Genomic DNA, 24,982 nt, shown 5'->3' on the forward strand with positions numbered 1-24,982 from the left:
TGATTATCTTAAAAAAAGTCATCGTGTCCATGGAATAACGCACATTTGGAGGCCTGGAAATGCCACAGGCATGTATCTGCATTGCCATATATTCAACTGCCCAACATTACCCGGTCCCACCATGAGATCCTGACTGAAGCCATAGCTCTGATGTCCCTCCTGCTGCCCTCTCTGCTGGACCTACTCAGGAATTAGCCTCCAAACTAACAAGCCTCTGTCAGAGCAGAACAAAAGCTGCTGTTCAGAGAAAAATCTACCAAAACATAAACATCTGGATATGTGACATAAGCAATAGAAAGTGCAAAGCAAAGGCCTACAAAAGTCATGGAATCTAATAAAACTGTTACTGAGAGCTGGGTGTATCAAGTCCCCTGGCAGTGCTTTTGCATGGAGCGATGTGGGACTGCTGAGCCCCCCTTCCTGCACCCCAGCACGCTCTGCTGCTGCGCGCATTGGTTCATAGCACTCGCGCCACCACCAAGCCACCTCACCTTCCACAATCACACGGGTTATGATCTTCCCATAAAATCAATGCAAGTTCTTGGGCATCACCTGTTGTTCAGCCAGAACCACCTGAAAGCATAAATCCCTGAGAGAAGCAGCGTTCGCATACAGTTTAATCTAGGTCTGTAAACCCAGAAAGCAGCAATTTCACCTCCAAGACCAGCCAAGATAAATGCAAGAGCAACTACAGAAGATGCAGCTATGTTTATTCCTTGTATTGTCTTTTTAACATTAATTTTGTATTTTAACTATAATTTTCCCAAGTATATTGGCCTAAGGTACTTAAGGCAATCAAATTAAGTCCTCTGTAGAGTATTATGGCATGACTCCAATAAAAATCTCTATCAAAATATTTTCATTCCAAGTACATGTCAAATCCTTTCCTCCAGGAGCCCGTGGTCTCCGTCGCAGCCCGAGCAGCACGAAGGGCAGGAGCCGAGCCAGACCTCTGGATAAACCATCAGCACCTTCACACTGAATAACTCGCAAAGGTCACTCCTGGGAATCCAGACAGGACAGCGAGAGGGACCTCACCGAGTGGAGCTATGAGGGATGGGGCTGGATGCCCACCCTCTCCATCTATTGAATAAGAAGCAATATTGCATTAAACTCTTGGCAAAGAACTTCATGTAGAAGCCAGGTGTGAGAGGAGACCAAAGACATCCCATTTATCTGGTTCCCTACGCTCCTGGGGAAACTTTGAGGGCTGCTGCACAGCCAACACGCGTTTGGGAGCAGGGAAAAGGGGAAGGACATGTGTTCAATTGTCCCCTAGCTGGGTCATCACATGCTGTCTGGGGCATGGGATCAAATGCCAAACAAAGCAAAGCCAAAGGGTTTCTGCTTTGGTTGCTTTTGTACTGGCAGCATGAAAATGTGCAAAAAGAAATTTGCAAGGCAAGTTGTCAAAGGCCTGACTTTTAGAAAAAGCCATTGTGGCAGGCACAGATAAAACACCATCACTGAGTAAACCACAGAGACTGTTCATGAATATATATTAAAATTTCAAATTGTGAAAAAGCTGCATATATTAACAAACCCAAAAGTGACTTCCACCTTAAGAACAAATTCAGGCTAAAGCATTAATGAAGACTTTTTCTGGCACTGAAACAGCGTTAAACATAAAATATAGCTTCTATGAAGCAAAATAAGCCAGTCTGGATCAATACCACCCAGATTCATCAAGAATCCAATTGTTATGAGTGCCAAAAGAAAAGCTTCTACAATTTAACAAAGATTTAAGAAGCAGCATTCTCTCTTCTCTGCAGCAGACACCATCTCCAGAAAGTTGCTACCACTTTCCTTCCCCATCTACCTCCCAGCCAGCTGTGTGTCTGTGGGCTCTGTGTTCACCCAACGTTTGTGTGTGGACGTTCATAACAGAGGACAACACCTGACCAGTCTGAAGAGCTGCAAAGCAAGACAAGGCTCCTCTATGGCCCCAGTTCAGCCCCTAAGGTTGTGTTTGCTTCAAATGTTAAGTCATTAAAAACTACAAAGTAGAAGCTGGAGAGCACTGAGGAGAGCAGCAACTGAGAAGACCTCAACATCTGGAAAAGTCGTCTTGTCTGCAGAGCTGCTGCCCCGTGACAAGCCCGCTGGCTGGAGCAATCAGCCTCTCCCTGGCTGGGTAACGGACTAGGGGCTTTACAGTTTTACAGACTCTGGCAGCCAGACCCCCTCCTCTCACCTACACAAGCACTGTATCACCGCACGCAGCCCAACACACCAGCAGCGTGAATGGGCAAGGACTTTGCCGCTTACGTAGCCACCCTTGGGCTGTGGCTCCCTGGCTGTGTACAAAGTAGTCTGGCATGGAAGCCAAGCCGTTCAGATCAGCTAAGAGATTGTGGGGTAGGCAGGGTGCTGGATGCTGAGTGTGGTTGTGCAGAGGACCCTGTGCACAGGGTCAGCCTCAAAGAGAAGGTGAAGATGTGGCTGTGTCAGATTTCTGGTGGTTTTCTATAGATCTCATGCAGAAACAAAGCATCAAGTGGCTGGAAGCATCTCCCAGTCCCTCACTGGTGGGAAAAGGGCACTGGCATTTATCCGCAGTTCCAACAGAAGCGCTAGCTGGCAGTAATAACCATTCTTTGGCCAAGACACCAGCCTTGAAGTATTCTACAAAGTGGGTTTTGAAGACTGTAATTGGGGTCAGGAAGAGGCACTCAAAACTAGAAGAGCTACAAAGTCATCCTTCTTGATACCTCATTTTAATCAGAGCAGCAACGATTTAAACTCCCTGACAACAGGGATCGTACCCTGTGCTCACAGACAGCCACTGCTTCAGACCACTGCTGTCCGTGTATAAAAGCACAGACATCTTCTCCCATTTTACTGTCCTCTTGGTCTAAGGACGGTATTCCCAGAGCCAGTGTGGTCCTTGAAGACCCACGGACACTGAAGAATACCAATTTGCAGATTTTAATTGCTTTTAATAACTCATTGATTGGAGAGCTTGGCTTGCCTACACCAGCTGCACATCCAGGCTGCTTACAGACTTGCTTCAGTACAGAGACTTGACCAAGATCTTGATGCCTTCACTGCCAGGGAAGCCACATGCTTTAAACAGCTCAGAAAGTTCTTGCATTCATGTCATCATGGAATAAAAGATTTTAACTGGATTTTTATTGAAAAACAAAAAAGATTTTTAAACAATCAAGCCGCAATTTTCTGGACTGCCCTAAAAATTACCAGAATGTACAAATGGCAACCAAGGCAAAAACCAACTTCTGTATTTCCTGGTTAAAAATACATCTTAATGCTTCAGTCTGCTTTGCATCATTAGGTCACATTAAATATGAAAATACTTTTGTGAAGGCGTCACAGTTAGAGATTATCTGTATCCTGAAGGATTCATTTCCTGAATTTTGCCCAGCAGGATGCAACATTAGGCTCCTCACTTGCATCATTGCCAGTTTCCACTAACAGTACTTAAAATCTAAAAGTCCTTGTTAGGCAAATTATTCAAGAGGTCAAAATCAGGTATAAAAAGCACTGTTGAGATCAGGGTTTGAAACTGTTGTGGAAGAAGATAATTAAAGCCAGGACTGAGCCCTTAGGGCCCATCCTGAAGAGCCAGTTTATATAAATTGAGGTATTGATGAAAATCTCCACCTTCACTAATGTATTATTGAACACCTTCTTGTCAGTTCAGATATTAACCCCAGATCTGCAGTGCCAGATGAGGTGGTCAGTTTGGCAAGAAAAGGGACTAAGTTGATGCAGCTTTCGCGGGCCAGCCGATGGCAGAGCCAGAAGGGACCACTGCAACCATGCAGCCTGTGCCCTCTGCTGCTGAACTTCACCCGGCCGTCCCTGCAACTCCTGCTTGTGCAAAAGCACAGCTTTTCAAAAGGCACCAAGTTTTGATCTAAGGAGTTCCAGGATGGAGATTTCTCCCTTCATTAAGCTGGAATAGGTCATGCAGGGTTTAACCAGTGCCTCTCACCTTCCTGGGAGCTCTGCCAAATCCGCCTGGGAACTGGGGCATCTACATTTTGGCACAGAGCACACCCAAAGCTAGTGCAACTTCTGCTGGCTTGCTTTTGCTTCTGTCTACGCACAGAAGTCTTATGAGGCCACAATCTGCCTTTGCAGAAGGGGCATCTTCTGTGTGATGAACACATACAAAATAAAACACGAACCTTAGGGAGTTTAACCGACTAGATGACTTTATTCCTTCCCATCTCCCACCTTTGACTGGTACATCGGTCCAAGCCAGCTGGGAGCGGAGCCTGCCACTGGTGCCTGAAAGTCAGCTTTGCAGGCAATTACTTCATTTAAAGACTTCCTATTTATCAGCAGCTCCTGGTCTGCCAATTTATAACCCTTTGACCAGAATGTTTTCCACTGAGTTCTGAAGCAAGATTTACTACAAATGGATAATAATAAAAAACAAAAGGCTGGTACACTGGCACCGAAATGTGCTAATATTAACAGAGGCTTTTTGCAAAGAAAGACAGTTGCAAAGCACAAAGAGTTAGCTACTTTCTCCTTAATTATCATCTGTAGCTTCTAAGTAGACAATTTAGATCTGGCTGTCATATTTTAAATGAAAGACTAGCCTACCGATCGCATGCAGATGAGGCATACACTTTAAAGGGTGCTCAATGGGAATGTCTTTATTCAGATGAGATGCTTAGGGAGTGAATGGAAAGCTCCCATAAAACACAATTTCCTTTTCCTTCAGAAGCAAGGATTACTTCAAGAGACAGTTTTACTAGCTCACTGGAAAGGTGGTTTAAAATAAAATAAAAAAATAAAATAAAAATGAAAACAACATTTGTTTTGCTCATTGCTGTGATACAGAGACATGCACAGGCATTCTTTCATCAGGCCCTCACATTAGCAGCATCAGGCAATCCCATTCTGTCCTGCTAGTGGCTATGGCTCAATTCTCCTAACACCTACGCACACCCTTATCTTAACCACTGACTCAGGTGAGACTGTTTAAAATTTAATCAAGTGATCCTCTGGGCCAATGCTTTCCAAGTAGCTTGCAGGATGAATGCCACAAGAAAAGCAAGATACACTCCAAATGGATTCCCCCATGCAGCATTTAACTTGGAGGATAGCCTGTGCCTGCAAGGTCGGCTAAAGCACCTCCAAAAGCTAAAGGCAAAAAGATTTTAGTTCAGGACCTGCCTCAAGACTTGACAGACAGCACTCCTATGGGACTCCGCTGACCACGGCACTGCAGCCCTGTGCAGCCCAGCCCTTCGTCCTGGTGCTCCCCAGAGCCATGAGCCCTGTGCAGCATCGCCCCACAGCCAGGCTGGGCAAGGTGTTCCTCCCACCATCAGGACAGGGATTTGCAAAAGTGAGATAACCACAAAGCAGCAGGTGATGATATTAGCAGATAACATCTGGCCAGCAGCATGCTGCCTGCCTGTGCAGCACAGCATCACCAGAGCGCTTCTGCTATGCTAAGTTTAATCTAAATCAGTAGCTGAAGAAGCCCAAATAGTTCACTGCAACTGTACCAGTTACAAGAAAACCAGTTTGTGATGAACAATTATGTCGCAAAAAATCTTCAGTACAGACTCTGTAAGTCAAGCCTGACCACTGAGCTTGTAACTAAAAAAAATTTGCTTTTAGGAGGATTGGTTAAAAAGCACCTTAAAACAATGAATACCAGCAACAAATATGTGCGCAGTAGGTGTACTCTTCAACCACTCACTCTCAAAGTAAAACCAATGAATAAAAAAGTACATGATAAAGATGTTGCTGGGATCAGAATAATATAAAAACAAATAGGACCTTCACCAGGACCCTTACTATTGAAAAAAAAAATACTGCTTCAGGGCACTCGGATGAGTGACAAATCCAATTTGAAAGGGTGATTGACTGTGAAAGTTACAAATAATTCCAAGATGCTGATGTTTTGTTTTTTTTCCCCCCCTCGCTCAGAGGATCACTACTGGGGTGAGGGTCAAACTGATGAACACCCTAATGTGGGCCAAGTCTGCAACAGATACTGTACCAAGCACAGATCCCAATGCTGAGAAAAAACTGCTAGTGTGGGACCAGAGATTTTTTTTCTATATTTGAACTTGTAAAACTTCTGAAATACATATAGAGGTATCCAGATGAAAGGCTGATTTGTGCTTCAAGGCATGAAGAGGTAAAGAAATCCTGTGTGATAAAACTAGAATCAGGCAGAAATGAGAGGAAACTTCAGGTGATTATTAGAAATGGCCTTATGAATATCAGCTTGGACACAGAGGAGTCTGGCAGGATGTGTAGCGAAGTGTGGCAGAGCTCCAGGAGACAATGCTGGAGGGTATTTGGATTTGAACTACAGGTTTCTCTGTACATTACAGGGTGACTACAGGGTTATGGATGTGGGTTGCAGGAAGCTTAAATGAATCTGTGCAGTTGTAGATGGAAAAGCATCCACCTCAACTCCTATTCCAGAGGAAACTATGGAGCCAGATTTGGGTTCAATTACTCGGTGATGCTGGAGAGACCCCTCTGCAGTTAGTACACGACAGCCTTGCGCAGGTGCCCACCACATGGGCTTTTCTCTGAAGGGATCACTTCTCCTGGCCATGCATAAGCACCACTTTGCCAGATTACTCTGATGGTCTTCTCTAGTGATGAATGTACTTATCTGTCTTTCCTCACTTGTTCCATTTCAAAGGGCAATTGAATCCAGGTCCAGAACTAAACTGGGAAGAGAATGTGATTCTCACAGAAGTGAGAATCAACCACTTTGTGCAGGGGATTCCTTTGGGTTTCTTTTGATGCTCCCCAAATTCCTGTTGCCAGATTACAGTGGCAGTAAGATAATGCAGGAGCCAAGCACAACTATCATCTTACCATAACTTTAAACTGCTATTAGTTCTTCCTTGACTTTTAACTATACCCTTCAAAACTCTGTCTGCTGGAACAAATGATTTCTCTTTAATTCATTCACGCTGTTTGCTGGAGACCTTTGCAACTTCTATGTTGGGGCTGAGAAAAATCTCGGTAAGAGGGCACGGAGATGCTCCTTGATTTGCAGGAGTATTTGGAGCTACCTGCTGCAGAGTGCAATGCTTCAGTACATCCAGGACTAGCCTGGGGCTACAGGAATCACTGGCTTGAAGTCAGCTTGGCAATCTATGTTTTAATCACACAGCCCCAGACCCCATCAGCATTGGTTTTGCCCTCCTGCATCCACCCTAAGGTGATGGGCCCCAGTCACAAGCAGACTTTCAGTCTTGGAAAACTCCCTCCCCATTTTGATCTTACTTTAATGGGCATGTTTTCAGGCTCCTTCGACCTCACTTTCAAAACATCTAAGTCCTCTTGCTTTGCCAAGCTGTCCTGTTGAGCCTTACAGTTTTGTTTACTTGCGTAAAGCTCTTGACATGTAGTTATCAACTAGCCAAGGTCTGGCAGTTCAGCTTCTGGAAGAAAACAAAACCTCAAACTCACAGCAACAGAAATGAAAGCAGCTGGTAGCACGGCTGCATGGCTTTCTTCATTTCAGGTCATGCTGGAAGGTGCAGCTCAAAAAGCAGCACTCGGGTATTCGACTGCTTCAGTGTCACTGCTGACAACCACACCAGCCCTGTGGTGTCAGATGCTCCACAGCATCTCTCCTTCCACCTACACCTCCCCCAAATGTCAGCCACTAATCAGAGCATTGAAGGCATTTGAAAGGAAAATGCCATGTGAATATGGACTTACTCAGATCTGGATGCAAGGCAACTGGTGGGAAATTCATCCTACCTACACAAAGCCCGTGCCTACATGCCTGTGCAGGCAGATGAGCTTCAGGATCACGGTTTTGATGAGAGAGCCTGTACTTAAAATGTGCCTACTTTTTCCAAGGGCATCAACTGCTCTAATATGAGATGTTACCATTCCCAACTAATCTCACTGCTGTTTTTAGAGCATCCTCTCTCCATTCTGAGGAAGGAGCACTGGAGAAAAGCAGAAAGAGCAAGTTCATGAGGACATTCCAGGAATATTTAGATAAAACAGTGAAATGACACCAAGTGCCACAGGTAGCACTGGGCCAGGTTTTCCAGGCACCCATCTGCTACCCCACGTAGTCTGTGGATTTGGACACTTCTTTGCACAAGCCTCAGGTTTAGCATGCAACATTCCAAACTGCACAAAAATTGAATAATCTTCATGCTTCTCCCCAAACACCAGCTGGCTAAGTGTCACCTACCTTCTTCCCTGCAAATTGAAGGTGTATTTACACACGTGGCCAGCCATCCCACTGTACACACCATACACCCTGCCTGTTCATGCTGAGCACACCCCGCCACAGCTGGGAGCCACACAGGCAGCTCAAGGGCCACCTACAGCCTCAGCTGGGTCCCTTCTGCAAATAAACTCTGTTTTGCATCAACTTGCCAACATGCTGGAATGTTACAATTACCCAGAAATTATTTCCCATTTTCTAATAAGCAAGACCGTGGGAAGCTGCAGATCCAGCTACTTCCTTTGAGAAGCAATGGTCAACAAACCTAGTAAAACACCACGAGATACCTGCTGGCTACTTCTCTCCATTTTATTAACCTCTCACATGAAGTACTACTTTATAATCATGCAAACTAGAAGCACTTTAGTGTAGTATTCTGTAATGAATGCCAGAAAAATGACCTATTTGGAAGTGAATCACATTACAAATTCATATAACTCAATTTTCAGGATTTCTCTCATGCATACTAAGCAGAAATGAAAGAAAATGCAGACAAGTTCAAGACAAAAATAAACATTTGTAATACCAGGAAATGTGCCGCTGGAGTAATAAATGTGTGTCAAGGAAGAACAACAGTTCAAAGAATCAAATTCAATTTCCACTGTTTGGAAGTTACTGCATTTTAGAACATGTTAAAGAAGTAAATGCTATTACATCTGGTCTGTGCATAGCAATCATAAGCAAAACAGCATGTGATTTCCAAGGAAGCAAAATAATTTTAGAGTCACAGTGTACTAGACTTGAGATTAGATTATGCATTCTTTTCTTAATCATCTCAATTCCTCAAAGAAATCACTTACGCAGAAGTGAAAGGTTTCTAGAGTGGACTTGACATCTTTGAAAACAGAAGGCTGCGGATGTTCTTCTGAAGGAGGATCATAAATGGCATGAACATTTATATATATATATATACCTCTCACTACAAGCTTTCAGACTACTTAAACAACATAGAATCTGGTTTTCCCAATTCTCTAGGTTCCAGGGTTTAAAGTATTCAGGCACCAAGATATGCAGACAGGCAATTAGTAGAATTTTAAAAAGCATTTCAAAATTATGGCTCAAATTTATTTTGTCTTTTGCTTCCCTGTCCCCAGGAAGCAGCTCTTCTATACTCTTGCTACTCCAACGGCTGGGAATACCCCCTCATTTCCAGCTTAATGGCAATGCTACAGTCAATGGACACTTTATCCCCCTTTTTTCATGGACTGATGTGTTTTTGGTTGGTTTTTTCCTTCCCCTCGTCTGCTGTATTCTGCCCCCTGTGAGTCCCTGAGCTGCCCTGGTCTTTATGGGGCTCTGACACCCACAACTGCTCTCTTCTTCACTGAGCTCCCATTCCCCAGCGGTGCCCACAGCCCCATCCACACCAGCTCCAGCCAGACTCATTCCTCCCACACACCCAGAGCCTAAACAACATTGTGAGGAAAATTCAGGAGCCCCCCCCCAGATTGGTGCTTAATCAGAATCTGCTATAAATTATGGGACCCCCCCCCCTGAAAATGGGCTCTGCATCAGCCCCCGAGTGCCTGCTCCCTGCAAACGAACCGCCACGAGCCCAGCTGGGTTACCTGAAGGGGTAGGCAAAGGCTATGTCAATGTTGAAGTCACTCTCTGACTTGTTTGCACAGTCCACACTGAGGCGCAGTCCTCCAGAGTACCCACCGCATGTTGCAAATGCAAAGATTGCAAAAAGCTGTCAAAAACAAACAACATTTTTATTTTATTTCCTTTCAGCAACCACCACAAGCAGATCCATGCGGCAGCTCTCGCTGCAGCACCGGCCCCCTTGGGTCAGGTTATCCATCACTATCACTCCGTGCATTTAAAGCATTGCCATACATTACTCCAGTGCCCTTCCCGAAAGCAAATACAAAGAACCACAAAACATGAAGCTCTTTTGCCACACGTAGATGCAATCATCACCATTTGTGTCAGGCATTTCTACCCTCCCCTCCTGTTTTGAACCGCATTTGGGATTCACAGCCCAGGCAGCTATTTAAATCATCCCACAGACAGGCAAGCTCGGACAAGAAGAGAAGGATGAATATTGACTGAGCATAATGAGTCAGTCTTAACCCAAATAAAATGCTGGCAGAAGTATTTATAAGGAGCAACCAGGAGTAGCAATAGTAGATCAAGGCAGTTCATGTGGCCACTATCCCATTACATAGCAAAACACAGAATCATGCTGCCTCTCTCATTTCATGTGTGACTTGGCAAAAAACCCACATTTTTTTTATTATAGCACCAAGAGGTACAATAAAGTTACACTCAGCAAAGCAGAAAAAAAAATATCAAGAGTTAGGATAAGCTCAAGCAAACCAGACAGAAGCAAAGAGCTTGGGTGGTTCTGATGCAAACCCCTATCGCATCTTAATCTTCCAGGAGAAAAATGTGAAGGAGGGAGCATGCAGGCCAGAAACACCTCGGCATTGATACCAAAGGGTTCAAACACAGGAACTGGAAGCAGGCACGTGTCTTAAAACGTCATTGACAAAGCAGGCTTCCTTGGAAAATCCTGAGCAGAAGCAGGGACAGTTTATTTATGCAGTTGTAATTTAAATTAAAGGACAGGTTAGGTGGTGTTGATTGTAGCACTGTAGCTCTGAAACAACTCCATCAGCTTTAACAGAGTTACTCTGAGATGTACAGTAGGGCTGATATGGGAAATGACAAGCAAACAGCCCGATCCCTGTCGCCATTAAATAAGCCAAAAGTCAGCAATGCAGAGGAAACAGTGTACACATCTGGAAAAGAAAACACGTTCCTGGACACCAAAAGATTATACAGCAAGCAGATGTAATGGCAAAATAAAGGACTGAACATTTCAGTAAAAGCAATATGGAAATATGATAGAGAAAACAAACCTATCCTCGCTGCACAAGGCTCTGCAAACACATCATTAATCTTAGTTTTCCCAATCCACAGCCAGAACGAAGCCAGGAGTTTCAGCTGCCTCCTTGGACTTCAGTTCTGCACGTGCATCTTCTCCCCAGCCACTGCCGGGTTATGGGATGATTCCTGAGGAGAGGGGCACGGAAAGCTGCCCCAGTTGCAGGTGATGTGCTGAGCACAATGAAGCACAGAGAACAGGAAAATAATGCAAGTTCCCACCCGGCTACTCCCCAGGGCATATCACCAAGGAGAGATTTGCAAAGGTATTTAGGTGTCCAAGGATAAGGAAGGTTGATAAAAAACTTTGATCAAATCAATTCCTCATGCTGAGCTTGCTGGAGAAAGGGAAGGCTGAACTTTACTGTGAATTGACTTGTTAAATATGTGCCATGAAATAAATGTTTCTACTATAACTTGAATTATGTTCCCTCATCTTCAATGAGACACTTCCTCTGCAAATACAAGAGGTTTCTGCCTTTACGTGTAGCACAGCACTGAAAATCAGTATTAAACATCTTCATTTAATTTGTGAGGTGATGTCAGAAAACAATATATTGAGATGATGGAGAGATGAGTGTGACCTGCTTTCTGACCTAATTAATGGAGTTGCAAATATAAGTGTTTTGCAAATACATAGGGAGGCACAACGATTAATGCAGTGATACCTCAAGAGGGAACTGAAGGGTTGCGGTGTGAGACAGACCTGCCATAAAGGAAAAGCCATAGCCTCCCACCCACAGCGCTCAACGTGGGGACAAGCAGAGAGGAAAGATATGCAATGGAAATGCATCTCCCTTCATCAAGTACTGGAAACCAGCATCAACATGTGCCACGGTGATTATTCACCAAGGCCATAGAGCCATACCCAAAACCACAGCTCAGGCTAAAAGGGATCTCCTCCAGAGTTCCTATTTTTTTCTCTCACCTACTGAGAGCACCTCTGACAGCAGACTCAGCACCCAAAGCCTCAGTCCCTCGGGCAGTTGAGATCCAGTCTTTACTCACCCTTTAGCCCCACTTTCAGCTCCAAACCAGAAGCTTTCCAGATGCTTTCACTTGTTCAGCAAACCCTTCAGCCTCCTTCCTCTTCAGCTACAACCCACCAGGGCTGCCCACCAGTTTTCACCGTTACTCATCACGGGTGCTGCCACAAGCACCCACAGCACCCACAAGGCAGGTAGGAGAGGGAGAAGGAGCCAGCTGGAGGTTTTCATACCGAACCTCAGCAAGGCCACAGCCAACCCGAGCCTGGCTCTCTGCCGTGGCTGGATCAGGTGCTGCTAACAGCTGGCATCACCCAGCTGCCAGTAAAGCCCAGCCAGTCCCCACAGCTGGGTGCTGAGGCCGTGCAGCACCTTTTGCAAGCATATTTACGTTTTGCATTGAAGGAGAGCAGGGTGAGGGCTGTAAATCAACGGTATTTCCCTGGGGTATCTTGGCCAAGCAGCAGGCATAATTCTCCTCTTGCCCAAGCAACACCCCCCCGCCCCCCCTGCCCCCAATTTTGCTGCTTTATATTATCAGTGGAGTGCCTGGTGCAATAAGCCAAGATTTACTTGTTGGGTTTTGCGCACACTGTAATTCTGTGGTAGTAGCAAGAATGCTGTAAACACCACTGTATTTTATTATAGCAGGATTTGTGTAAATGGCAGTTGTAAACCCCATAATGGGAGCTTTATGGGCCAGATTCAATAAAACCTCCATCTGTGAGATAATTTTATTGAATCTGGCCTCTCTGAAATTGAAAAGTTTATGGAGAAAGGGAAAGCGTTTCCCTATGTTCCTATTTACTCCTTGCCTATAAATCCACACCCAGCGCCAGTCCCATCTGCAGTATGCATGCATATTGCTTTTCCCTTTCGTGTGAGATAAATCTCCTCAGCACACGGTTTACCTCTGGTTACCACATGGCTGCTGCCTCTCAAGGCTCAGCCCCGATGGCCGGTGCTGCACCTGCCTTCCCGGAAGGAGCAGCAGCCGGGAGAAACATGGTGCCCTTGAGGCAACAAATCCTTGCTGCAGTGGCTGTGCCGGGCTGCTCCTGCCTGCTGGCACGGGAGAGGGTGAAGCCCATGGGCACTGCATCCCTCCTGCAGCTGCAGGCATTGCCTTGCAGCTGCGATGCAATGGCGAGGTCGCTGCCTTCACACCTGCCTGTGCCCTTGTGGGGAAATGGGGAATGCCTGTCCCCAGCCTGGATCCATGGTCCATGTTCGATATGGGATAAGACCCTGAGCAAGCATCCCGCTTGTTTGACGTGCGCTATGGAAGCAGTTACCAACGCACCCGAGGAGGCCATAGACCGAAGCGGGAGGAAGGGACATTATTTGGGCTCTCCAGCACAGACCAGAGCAATGCACATCTCCCATGTCCAGTCCAGCCTGGCTGGAAGATCACCCTTCTTCCACATGGTTTCCCACACATCTCTAACAAGACAGCACATCTCTGAAGCTCACAATGCCTTTCTGTATGGTGATTAACACCCCATCCACTGCTCCTGTTATGGTGATATTCCCTGTAGGACCTTGCAGCCTTGGCCTGTACTATCGGTATATTTTTGTAAGGAAGTCAGGTAAATCCCATAGCCTAACTTAACCAACAGAAATTACATTTATTATGGTATTGCACAATAACAAACAGCCTTCTCTGTCAGATCAGATTAGCATGTTTTAAAGATCACTTGGCTCCTTCACACTTTGAGAAAAAATAGCAATATAATATCCAGCAGAGCACACACTTTTCACACCCGCCCAGGGCAGGCAAGAGTTCACCAGCTGATTTATGGGATCATCTGGAAGGCCTCCTTCTTCTGGTGCCAAGCTCCAATGCAATGGCAATGGACCCTCTAATTCAGTATTCAGGAGCTGTTATTTATCCAGACTCCAGGCTGGTCCCCTTATTTCCCAGCCCAGACGTCCTCGGTGGCCAGGGGCTTGGGGTATGCGATGCCCTGGGGGAGCTGAAGTCCCAGCTGTGCATTAGACAGTTGGCAGCGCCTCGGCAGACGACCCTGGACATCACTCATCCCGCCATGCAAGGGAAAAATGGGATGATTTCCCATCGCTTCTCCACGTTTGGCTTTCCGACAATTCCTCTCAATGCCTGCTGAGCGACAGGCTCGCTGTGCGCACCAGAAGAAGGCAGAATGGTTCCTGACAAGGCGAGTTAAAAGGTTTATGCAGAGCATGTTACAGCTAAAACATCCCGTTAGGAAGATAACACTGTCATTTAAAATTGATGAAACTTTTATATAATCCACTTGCTGTTTCCGGGAGCACGTCTTCCCTGTGCAGCAGCCTTTGACAGCTCACTGGCAGATGAGATGTAGCCACCCCGGGGATGCACCCCAAATCCATCCTGGTGCAAAGGGGAGATCCTTGCTCTGCCTGAGGGCTCCTCAGTGACTCCTCCAGGATGGCAAGATCTTGAAAAGTAACTGTCTTGGTCTTACCTGGAGCTGTGCTGGCCCAAAACAGTCTGTGAGGGACACATAGCTCACTATGTGGGTTGGCCTTCAGCACTTTCACTTGGGCTTGAGGGAGGAAAATGGGAATGAACCTGTTGGATGCTTTCCCAGAGAGGCCCCCCCAGCCCCCTTCCTGTGCCCTAACACTGGAAAGCCAAGGGGAACTCCTGACACTTTTAAAGAGCAACCTGAAATATTTGAAACGCCTACTCTTTTGTTAGTCCTTTAACATGTTCAAAGCGTTTTACAACAGGCGTATTCTCTTGGCATCATTTCTTGAGGTAAGACTTCCCTTTCTCCGGCTCACCATAATAAAGAGACAGCAAAAGCTTTGCCAAATGTTATATTGCTTTACATTTTCTGCTGCTCACCGTGGCCAAGGGCATGTGTGAGAGCGGGGAGGGAGCACGCTGCTGCCAGGGCCCTGGAGACATGCCCCCCGCAGCCGGCATCGCTCACCCGGCAGAGTGTCTCATTAAACTGAGATTATTTATTTATAAAGCAGAACCAGTAACTGAACATTATTATTAAGGCTGTAAAGGGAAGGTTTGAAGGCACTAACTGACTGTATGGGAAAACATTTACTGCAGAGCTGATGGCCCAAAATATGTCACCAGTGAAGGATTAGGAAGCACTCTCTCCTCCGGGTCTCTGCCTGTTTCTTTTTTTAAAATCTGGCATTTTTCCTGCACGGCTCTGAGCTGCAGACTTCCTGGAATCACTTCTCCTACATACAAGCCTTTGTGCACTGGAGATTATCAGATTATTGACTTCGGCATCCCTAATTATATCAACTTGACTGGTTGATGAATTGGAGGTGGATAGCATCGCAGCCGACGCAGTGCTGGGCGGGTAGGCGATGACTAGCAGGAGTCATTATCCTCCAGCAACTATACAGGGAGAAAACTGAAATATCTTCTGCTCCTGCTGAGAAATAAACCCTAAAGCAATTGTTCACTGCTTGCTGGGATTTAGTGTGTACCCCCTTACAAATAGATTGCAGCATCGCAAAGAACGATCCTGTGCCTGCCCACACCTGTTCTGCATGGAGGGGAAAGCCCAGGGATGAGGGAACATCTCAGAGTCTGGGGCTTGAAGAACCATGTATGCCCCATCTGGGGAATGTTGTATGTCTGCCCAAACATTGACCTCAGCAGTGCCTGTTTTAGCACCCCACTGAAGGACCACTCAAGCAACCGTCTCATGTCCAGAGGCACCTGCAGACCACGGGCACCTCAGGATGTGGTGGCAGCTGGGAAAGGGCTTTTGATGTCACCATGCTGGAACTGGGGACATACAAACTGTCCAGATCCAACACAAAGCACCTCATAGCTTTCACTTAGCATCAGACCTAATGTTTCCAGTGTCTTTTCAAAGGGGAATGGAAATGCAGGTACAGTTGTGCTGGAGGAACATCTCTGCATCAACAATTTTGTATGGTTCTATACTGAGCTAAGTGAAGGATGCCCCTTCTTACGCATGCTGTGTGGTGAGGATGGCTATTGCTGGAACACACCACATCCTCCAGCCCACAGAGGCCAGCGGGACCTGCACAGCACGAGCTGCCGTGTCCCCAGCCACTGCCACCCACCTGGAGAAGACATGCTCCAAGACCTCCCCACATGGCTGGGCTCTTTGCTGGGGCACTTGCAGCAGCAAACCTCTGTTGGGCATTTTAGGGCACCCTGCAGAAAGCAGCCCTCGATGCTGCCAGCTGGACAGAAGGACCTGACCCTGCAGCGGGCAGGAACCCTGCAGCATCCTCTGTTTAAAGAACAGCATTTCATGTAGTGCTTTGCATTTTTAAAATGAAAAAAAAAAATCCACTTGATTTGATTCTTAATGGAAAGATTTATGGAATGAAATTGGGGTATTTTCACTGAGTAAAGACCATTTTATAATAATTTAGTTCTACAATACTTTAATCCCAAGGAGACAATTTTATCTTTTTTCCTTTGAAGAAAACCTTTATCTTTTTTATTCATCTTTCGTTGATTATTATAAAAAAAATCTGTCCTGGTTTCAGCTGGATAGAGTTAATTTTCTTCCTGGTAGCTGGTACAGTATTGTGGTTTTGAATCTAGTATAAGAATAATGTTGATAACGCACTGATGTTTTAGTTGTTGCTAAGCAGTACTTTAAATCAAGGACTTCTCAGTTTCCCATGCTCTGCATGGAAGGTGCACAAGAAGCCAGGAGGGAGCAGAGCCAGGACAGCTGACCTGAACTAGCCAAAGGGTTATTCCATACCACAGAACGTGATGTTCAGTATATAAACTGGGGGGGTTGGCCAGGAGGGGCCGATGGCTGCTCGGGCACTGGCTGGGCATCAGTCAGCGCGGGTGGTGAGCAACTGTGCTGTGCATCGCTTGTCTTTCTTGGGTTTTGTTTATCTCTCTCTTTGTGTTGTCTCCCCTTTCAATACATGATGATGATGATGATGATGATGATTGTTGTTGTTATCATATTTAATTTCAATTATTAAACTGTCCTTGTCTCAACCCATGGGTTTTACCTTTTTTCAGATTCTCACCCCCATCCCATCAGCGGGGGCGGGGGTGGGGGGGGGAAGCAAGCGAGCAGCCACACGGTACTTAGTTCCCAGCTGGGGTTAAACCACAACAAAATCTCATTTAGCTCCACCACGTAATGGTACAGCAGTCTTTTCTCATTATATTTTAATAGAGTAAACCCCAACTGTATACGAGAGGACTAGCTAGTCATTCGTCGAGGTAAAGAACACTGTTCCTCCAGATGGCCAGACAGAATCTGTGTAATGCCTTTCCTATTTATTAAGCTCAAAATATAATGCAAGATGGTGAGATGTGTTTCACCCAGTATTTAATGGGTAGCCATAAAGTTGAAAGCTAATGCTAAGGTTGCCAGCATGCACGGAAGAGTTAACGGGCAGAAAATAGACATATTTAGAAAGCCTGTTCTTGGACTCAGAGAAATGAAAAGTTGTCAGGGCACAAAGCTACTTATACAGTGGGGCAGAGATGCTAAGCTCTTCCAGCCCCTCTAACCATTTGCCAAAGGTTTGAGAGAAACATTTACAAGGACCTGAGGGTCTGTTTTTTTATTTATTGTGTAAATTGCTTTCTGTACGTGGAAACTGACAGAGTGGCAACAAGTCTTCCATGAAACAAAATCCACCAATACTTGCTGCAGAGAGATTTAGGAGGACCTGGGGTAATCACCAGGGGTACACTGCTCCCATTGGGATGTACCACAGAGCCACAGCATCACTGCACTGACAGCTAGCAGCCCTTTCCCACCCCAGCTGTAAGGCAGTCTGGAAGTTACAGCTCTCCCTCTGCGGTCTCCACAGCTCCACATCCTTTTCAGAATTCTTCCTCCACTCTTCTTTTAAGGATGTGGGAGCACAAGTTGGACAGTTTTGTTTAGATTTGTACCTATGATGCCCAAATAACTCAAGGTGTGTCATCTCTCACTTCAGAGCAGAGACATGCACTCCTTTTCGGCCCTGAAAGCTTTTCCAGTCGTAGACTGCTAGCAAAACAGACAAGGGTGGTGGTCTCGACAAGGATCCGCACTGTGACAGTGCCCAGAGCATCGCCAGTGCCAGCCCAAGAGAGCAGCCACCTCCAGGCTGTGTCCCCTTCCTCTCACCCATGCCAGCTGTCCCCCCACATGCCTGCACCATCTCATGAGCTGCTTTGGCATCGATTACGTGTGACTGCCACATGCAAAAAACAAGGAAAGCCATGCTCAGGTAAAGGAGAGGTTTTCTAACAGCTCATGTTAATCCTTATTTTATTAACAGGTAAGGTTCGGCAAGCCAGCAGATGCTCAGGTTCATGCATAAATGTAATTCTTTTCCTGCTCCCTCTTGAAAACACAGATTTTGTACAGGCTTTACAGGTTGATTATATGGGATTTACTGTGTAACAAGTGTAAACATTTAATTATAAAATAAAAAAAGGTTGGACGGCTGCTCTTTTCCTTGCTTGCTTGGTGGGTTTAAATCATCTGGGTTTAAAATGGCCCACAAGATAATTTAAATGCATACAGAGTATGATCAAAGTTATTACTAAGGATTTACTCCTTCTAATAAACACAGGGGTTTACCTTACGGCTGAGTGACATCCACATGTGGGAAGCACTCAGTGAACGGAAAGTGCCCCCGAACTTAATGTCACTGAATCCCTGATGGTGGATATGGCCTCAGGGGCTCAAGGACAACCAAGATTACACAACACCTCCCCGGCCACAGTGCTGGATGGCAGGGGACAGCAAACCCAGCTGGCAAAAGCAGTGTTGTACGCAATGTGCATCTGCCCTGGGCTGGGGCTGTGACACGGCACCTCTCCCAGCCCAGGAGCCCAGCCCCAGCTCTCCCAGCATCACCCCCAGGCACCCCAGCAACACCGCCTGATGGCTGCTGTAACTGCTTCCATACCCAGTTTGCGTTTTTGCTCTTCCCTATTAGCTTCAGCTCCTCTTTCCCAGCACCACCTGGTAGACCTGGGCTCCGGTGGAGCATTTTCCTGCTCTGGTGACAGATGCACACAGCAGAAATGAGAGGTGGGGAGCACTCCTCTGACCAGAAAATGCTCCGTCAGCTCGGTCCCCCGGCGCGGCACAGCATGGGGGCTGCAAGAAAGCCTTCCCGGGGTCAGCACCAACTGAAAATGATTATTACAGGAAAGGCTGCTGTCCTTCAATCATGCTGTATTATTTATAAGCTAATGATTGCCCATTGACTAGCAGGGATTATACGTTCTCGAAGATGTTTCTGGGTGAATGAAAGGGCATTAACCTCATTATTATCACGTCTGTGCTCATCAGAGGCCATTAGCAGCTTCCTCAGCTCCCCGTGCTGCTGTGTAGCTATGTGGTGTCATCTGCTGCCTCTCCACCCGCCCACCCCACACGCATGCATGCCTGCATTCGGGTCTGTCTCCTTTCTCAAGCAGATTTAAGGAAATGGGCGAAAATTATTTAGCTTGGCAAGGAATCTGCAAAGCCCTTGGGATTAATAATCTAGTGCAACAGCTTTTTCCCATGAGGATTTGAAAGTGCTTTCAAATTGCTAAGCAATGGGGCCTCCAATCCCTTATTACATACCCAGCTGCACTCTTTCAGATGAGGTCTGACCATTTTTTTCTTTTTTTTCCATCCCATAATACCTGTATGAGCAGGACCACTGGGAACCAAGGATCTGCTTTTGGAAAAGCACAGCTGGTTTTCCAGGCAGTGTGTCTGCAAAGCCCTCCAGAGACCATCCAGCCCTGGCCATGGAGGCTCATTAGGGGTATCCTTCATCCATCTGACCATCACAGGTGTCCCCTTCTTGCTCCAGATCCAGCCTCACCATGGCACCTTTTACGATGGAGGATGGCTTGAGCCATCCATCCCAGAGCTCTGCCTGGCATCCCGTGGAGATGGGACCCAAACACGGGACCTGTTGGCTCATCTCAAACCAGTTTTGGGTGGAAAATTCCACTGAAGCTGGCTCTGACCTCAGCACTCGCCTCTGTGAAAAAGGCTGGAAGAAGAATTTGCTCCTGGCTAACTATCAGCCCACATGGTAAAAATAATTTCTTTTCTAATAATTAAAATGATGGGCTATAAATGAACGTTTGCTTTGCTGAGCTCTGGGAATTCACAGGGAACATTCTGAGCATTTTTAAAATTAAAACCTCTCTTCCCTCTTTTTTTTCGCCACTCCTCTTATACTCTGTCCCCGGAGATATCAGTGCTCTCCATCCCACATTTAATCATAAAAAGCAACACCTAAACACAAATGTTTTTAGGAAATGATAAAAACAGTGTCCTTAAATTGAAATAAAATATTCCTTATCTCACTAGCTCTTGACACACTTCATCTGGACAGCTTAAGTTGTCCTGTTTCCTCTCCATCCTCCCCCTTACTGTGCTCCTCCACACTTCTTGCCTGTCTCTTTTTCTTTTCACACCCTTTCATTCTTGTTCCCTGAAATCTGCAGCCATACCTGCTTCTAAACACAAAAAAAGATAACAAAAAAAAAAACTTGGCAAAAACTTTGCCTGAATGTTCTCCGTTTCCTCCGTGGCTCAAAATACTTAATTCTGAAATAACCAGGCGTCCTTTCCTTTCTCTCAGCTGCTAGCAGCTGCTGCACGTCTTCTGTGTCGCTTCCCAATGTACTTCAAATCCTCCCAGACCTCAGAAAAAAGCAGGCATTTGGACAAAACCAATAATGCATCAATATGTTTTTGGCTGTTGCAATCTTTATATCTGCACTGCTGGAGATGATTATCTAGCTTTTTTTATCTGTAGATTCAGGCCTGTGGAATAAAACCAGGGCCAATAAAATAAGGAAGAAAAGAAAACACAAGCAGAATAAAAAAAAAGCAATTGAACATGCTGTAAATTCAGAGTCAGGTAAAAGCTAATTCTGGCCATGCTCACTAAAAAGATGAGGACGCAGCGAGGGAGATAGACTTATTAATTATTTGTGTTATGGTAGCACTTAGAAGCCCCAATCCTTTATCTGGGACTAGCTGTGCTATACATGGCAAACACTCAAATATATCTTTGGGTAATTGCACACAGTTTTAAGAAAAATGTGCAAATGCTCTGTTCTTTCACCTTCAGCAGTTTCTGGTTTGTTAATGGTGTTAAAGGAGTCCAAGTTCACCATCAGTCTCATTCTGAGCAGCTCCCAGGATGGTCCCATGGGTCAAAGAACAAATAATTCAGCAGAAGGGCACCCTCCACCCATAGCCGGATTGAATAAACCACAGCAAACCCCCCAAAGTGGACATGAGATACATCCATCGCTATTGCCATCCCCATCCCCTGGTGAGGGGGACAGAGCGCTCACTGCTGCCAACACGGATGTTTCATCCTCATTGACTCTGTGCAAGTTTGATTGCTTTTCTAATTAAGATACATTTTATGGTAATCTACCAAGCCCCTTAGACTAAATCACTCACTTAATCTGTTGTTAGTGCCCATATGTTTACAGCTTTCCAGCCTGCTGCAGCATATTTGCTTTGCCACAGCACCGGGGACGTTTAAGTGACAGATGAGCCGCTGTGCAGCCGTTGGGGTGGCACAGAGCCCTTCCACCCGGACAGCCCGCGGCACGGATGGATGGATGGACGGACAGACGGACAGCCCCGGCACCCGGCAGTTGGGAGAGGAGAGGAGAGGCACGGCATTGCAGACACAGCACCCCATGCTGATCACCTGCCTCTCCCCCCAGCTGTACAGAAGGGTGCAGCATATCTTTCTCATTTTCCTTTCCTTCCTTTTCCCCTCCAAAATAAGAGGTTGTATACAACAGGGGAGGAAGGCTGAGCAGTTTCACAGCACCCTCACGTCTCTGGCCCCAGAGCTCACTTACGAGGATTTTCACCGCAGGCTCAAGGGCTCCGAGCAGCCTTTGAGTGAAGGGCAACAACTACATTTGCAGACTAAGGACAGGCAGAGTCGGACCCTCCATCTGTGCTGGACACTGAATTAAATAAAAACTGAGCAAGCGCTCCGCAGTTCTGCTCCTGCTGACCCTGTGAGCCTGGGCAGCAGCATATGCCCCCAGCCCAGACACTCTGATGGGCCCTTCCAACCTCTTCAGGGCTGATGCTATGCCACCGCACGGCTGGTGAGGAGCTGCACCTCTCCTTTGGGCTTGCCTGGGCTCTCCAGCAACCCTGCGTCCTGTACGGACACGTGTGTGCTGTGCGGGCAGGCAGCAGCTTCATCACTTCATCCTACACCAGGCTGCCCATGGCGGTTCTAGGTGAAGCAGGAGCGATGCACCGAACCGGGATGTGGCTCTTATCTCCCCAGTTTACAGCTCTCCTCATGCCTTCCCACACGCCTGCATCCCATGGTGGTACCCACATAGGCAGAGCTCAGGTAGGGTCCGTGGACCCCAGTTCTGCTCAGACTAGCTGGGCTGAGCCCCCAGCCCACCACACACAAACACGTACTTACACGGGTGTACCACGCTACTATTGAAACAACTTGTGCTCAGCTTGCCTAGAGAAAGAGAGCCCAAAGGCAAAATCAGGAAAACCACCCAAACTCTAGGTCAAGTTGCCATCTGCCACCCTAGGTACAAGGAAATATTGCCTGAAAAAAAAAAGGTCTTATAATTGTACAGGATCTCCTAATCAAGAGTGACATGAAGAATAAAACACCACCTGCCATCACCAGCAGTGACAGGTAGCTACTGTCCAGCATCAACACTAACACCTTTCCCCCTGTAGAGAGCCTATCGATCTGAACAGGATCAACAGAGGTGAGGAAAGTACTCATTAAGTCTTCCAAGGACTTGGCTAAAAAAAAGTATTTGGCATTCAGGAGGAGCCAGATATTTAAGAAATCAATTTTTTATGAGTTTAAGGAATTTTTCTAGGAACTGTTTGAGCTGCTAGAGGAGCAGCGAAGGAGACAGGACTCAAAGGAAAAGAAGCTCCCCAGGATCCATACACCCCTAAAATAATGCTTCAAACTCCTTTCAAAGCCTGATGCACCTGCTAGAAAAGGTCAGTGACTCCTCCATCCCGCTGGCACAACTCTCCCATTTTCAGCCCCAGAGTTTGTGAAGCACCATGCTGTGAACCTGTCCCTGCAGCTGCACCAAGCCCTGGCGGCACATCAACCTGAGGTCATCTTGCAGAGAGGATGTCATGCTGCTGGGGAGGTGATGGAGGCTGCTCCCAGGTCCCAGAGGCAAGCGGTGGTCTGGGGTACTGGACTGGGGAGAAGCTGCCCCTAGATCTGCTACCACCACGTATCCAGAGCTGAAGGAGCGCCACGCACTGCAATGCTAGGATGGGTAAAAGGCAACAGATGGAAAACCATGAGCACTGAAGACTTCTCTGTGTGTAACACGAGGAGCAGGGCAAGCTCTCCCATCCTCCTGAGTTTGTCTCAGTCGCATCCTGTACAGACATCATGTAGGGCTGAAGGGATCCTTTCTGCTCAGCCACAAGCTCCTCTGCCAAGGGAAAGTGTTGCAGTGATGGGCTTAACCACATTATTCACCTTGTGCCTCACACTCCCCTGGCCACTGGCGACCTGCCTTCCGGGACAGGGGTGAGCCGTCCCCCTGCCTGCAGTCAAACCAACCAGCCCTGGTGACATTTCCTGCTCCAAAGCTGTTAAGATGAGCTCAACTGGCTTCCTTAATGAACTGCAGCCCAGCTTTCAGGGCGGTCTGGCACCTCTGCTCTGGTGAATTACATGGCACAACCCCCCCAGGCCTTCAGTTCTGCAGGGTAGGAAGCAGGAATCATGCTCCTCTGTTCATGCTACACAGCTCCTTCCCCTCCAGGGTCATCCAAGTGTGCTCTTTGATCACCATCCTTCTGCTCACCTGGAGGACATTGCACTGAGCCAGACAGCAAGGCTTGGCAAAGTTAGAAATGCTTAATGCTGTCCTCAGGGAAGCAGGGTTATGCTTAGAAAGTGTGTGAGATGTGCACTGCTCAGACACGCATGCCCTCCACACCTGAGAAGTTAAATGACTGTGAAAAAGACAATTATTGTTATGTACCTTGTTCTCTGACACTGTGGTACGTAACACATTTTACGCACCATGTTTTCCAACACTGTGCCAAGCACATACATTCAAGTTATGCAGCTGGAATAAATACATATATATATATGGTCTTTATGAAACAGCAATCATGCAAAAGCCAAAAATCCACTGAACCGAGTGCCTGTTAACTACGTTTTCAGGAGCCGAGTGCACGGGCTCGCCTGTGCAATGCCCCACGCCCGGCTGGCTGCCGTGGGATGCTGCACGCCAGCACCAGCTCCTGCCCAGCCCCGGCTTGGGCAACCAGGGCACAGCCCCCAACACAGCTCGTGAGCCCACTGCAGAGGGACACACCACAAAACATTCCCATCAGATGCTCCTCAGGCAGGTGAGAAGGCAAGTGCAACTATTCAGTTTTGAAAAAACAAGAACAATTAAATTGGTTCAAAAGCAGCTTAAAATGACTAAGCAGTTATTGCCAATCTGAAATTTCTCTCCGGAGGAGTTTAGCTTGGACTTCCAGACACAACATCTTTACCTTCTCCTGTGGGTTTAATAAACTCATTTACAGCCTTCTAACGTCTTATTAAAGTACACTTCGTATATCTATTAGCATGCCCTGGTATCATGAGAGTAGGCAGATTATTCTGGGTCTAATACGTTGATTTTCTGAGCAGGTAGATACTTAAGCATGTTCTCACAGCAGCTCCAGCTTGTGCTGCAGCTGGAGTTTTTAACGACTTCTGAAACGCCAAAGCGACTGACTCCCATGGACACGATTCAAGTATGAAAGAATCGAAGTGCCAATAAATTAATCAATATAATGCTGCAAATTCAAATATTTATTATGCAGTCTGTAAGTATGACAGCTATACATCTTGTTTTCCTCAGCTGTGCTACTACGATCAC

The 24,982-nt window shown here is 46.5% G+C and overlaps 1 protein-coding gene across 2 annotated transcripts in view; it reads right to left on the reverse strand.

Moving 5' to 3' along the window:
* SYNPR (synaptoporin) overlaps nt 1-24,982 on the reverse strand; it is a 109,937-nt gene that overhangs the window by 19,939 nt on the left and 65,016 nt on the right. For both annotated transcript variants that reach the window (XM_055806590.1, XM_005229972.4), the window contains one exon: nt 9,778-9,902. In XM_055806590.1, the coding sequence (XP_055662565.1) occupies nt 9,778-9,902 (125 nt within the window). The remainder of the gene's footprint in view (nt 1-9,777; nt 9,903-24,982) is intronic.

The sequence above is a fragment of the Falco peregrinus genome, chromosome 5 (genome assembly GCF_023634155.1).
Source record: "Falco peregrinus isolate bFalPer1 chromosome 5, bFalPer1.pri, whole genome shotgun sequence".
NCBI classification, from domain to species: Eukaryota; Metazoa; Chordata; class Aves; order Falconiformes; family Falconidae; genus Falco; species Falco peregrinus.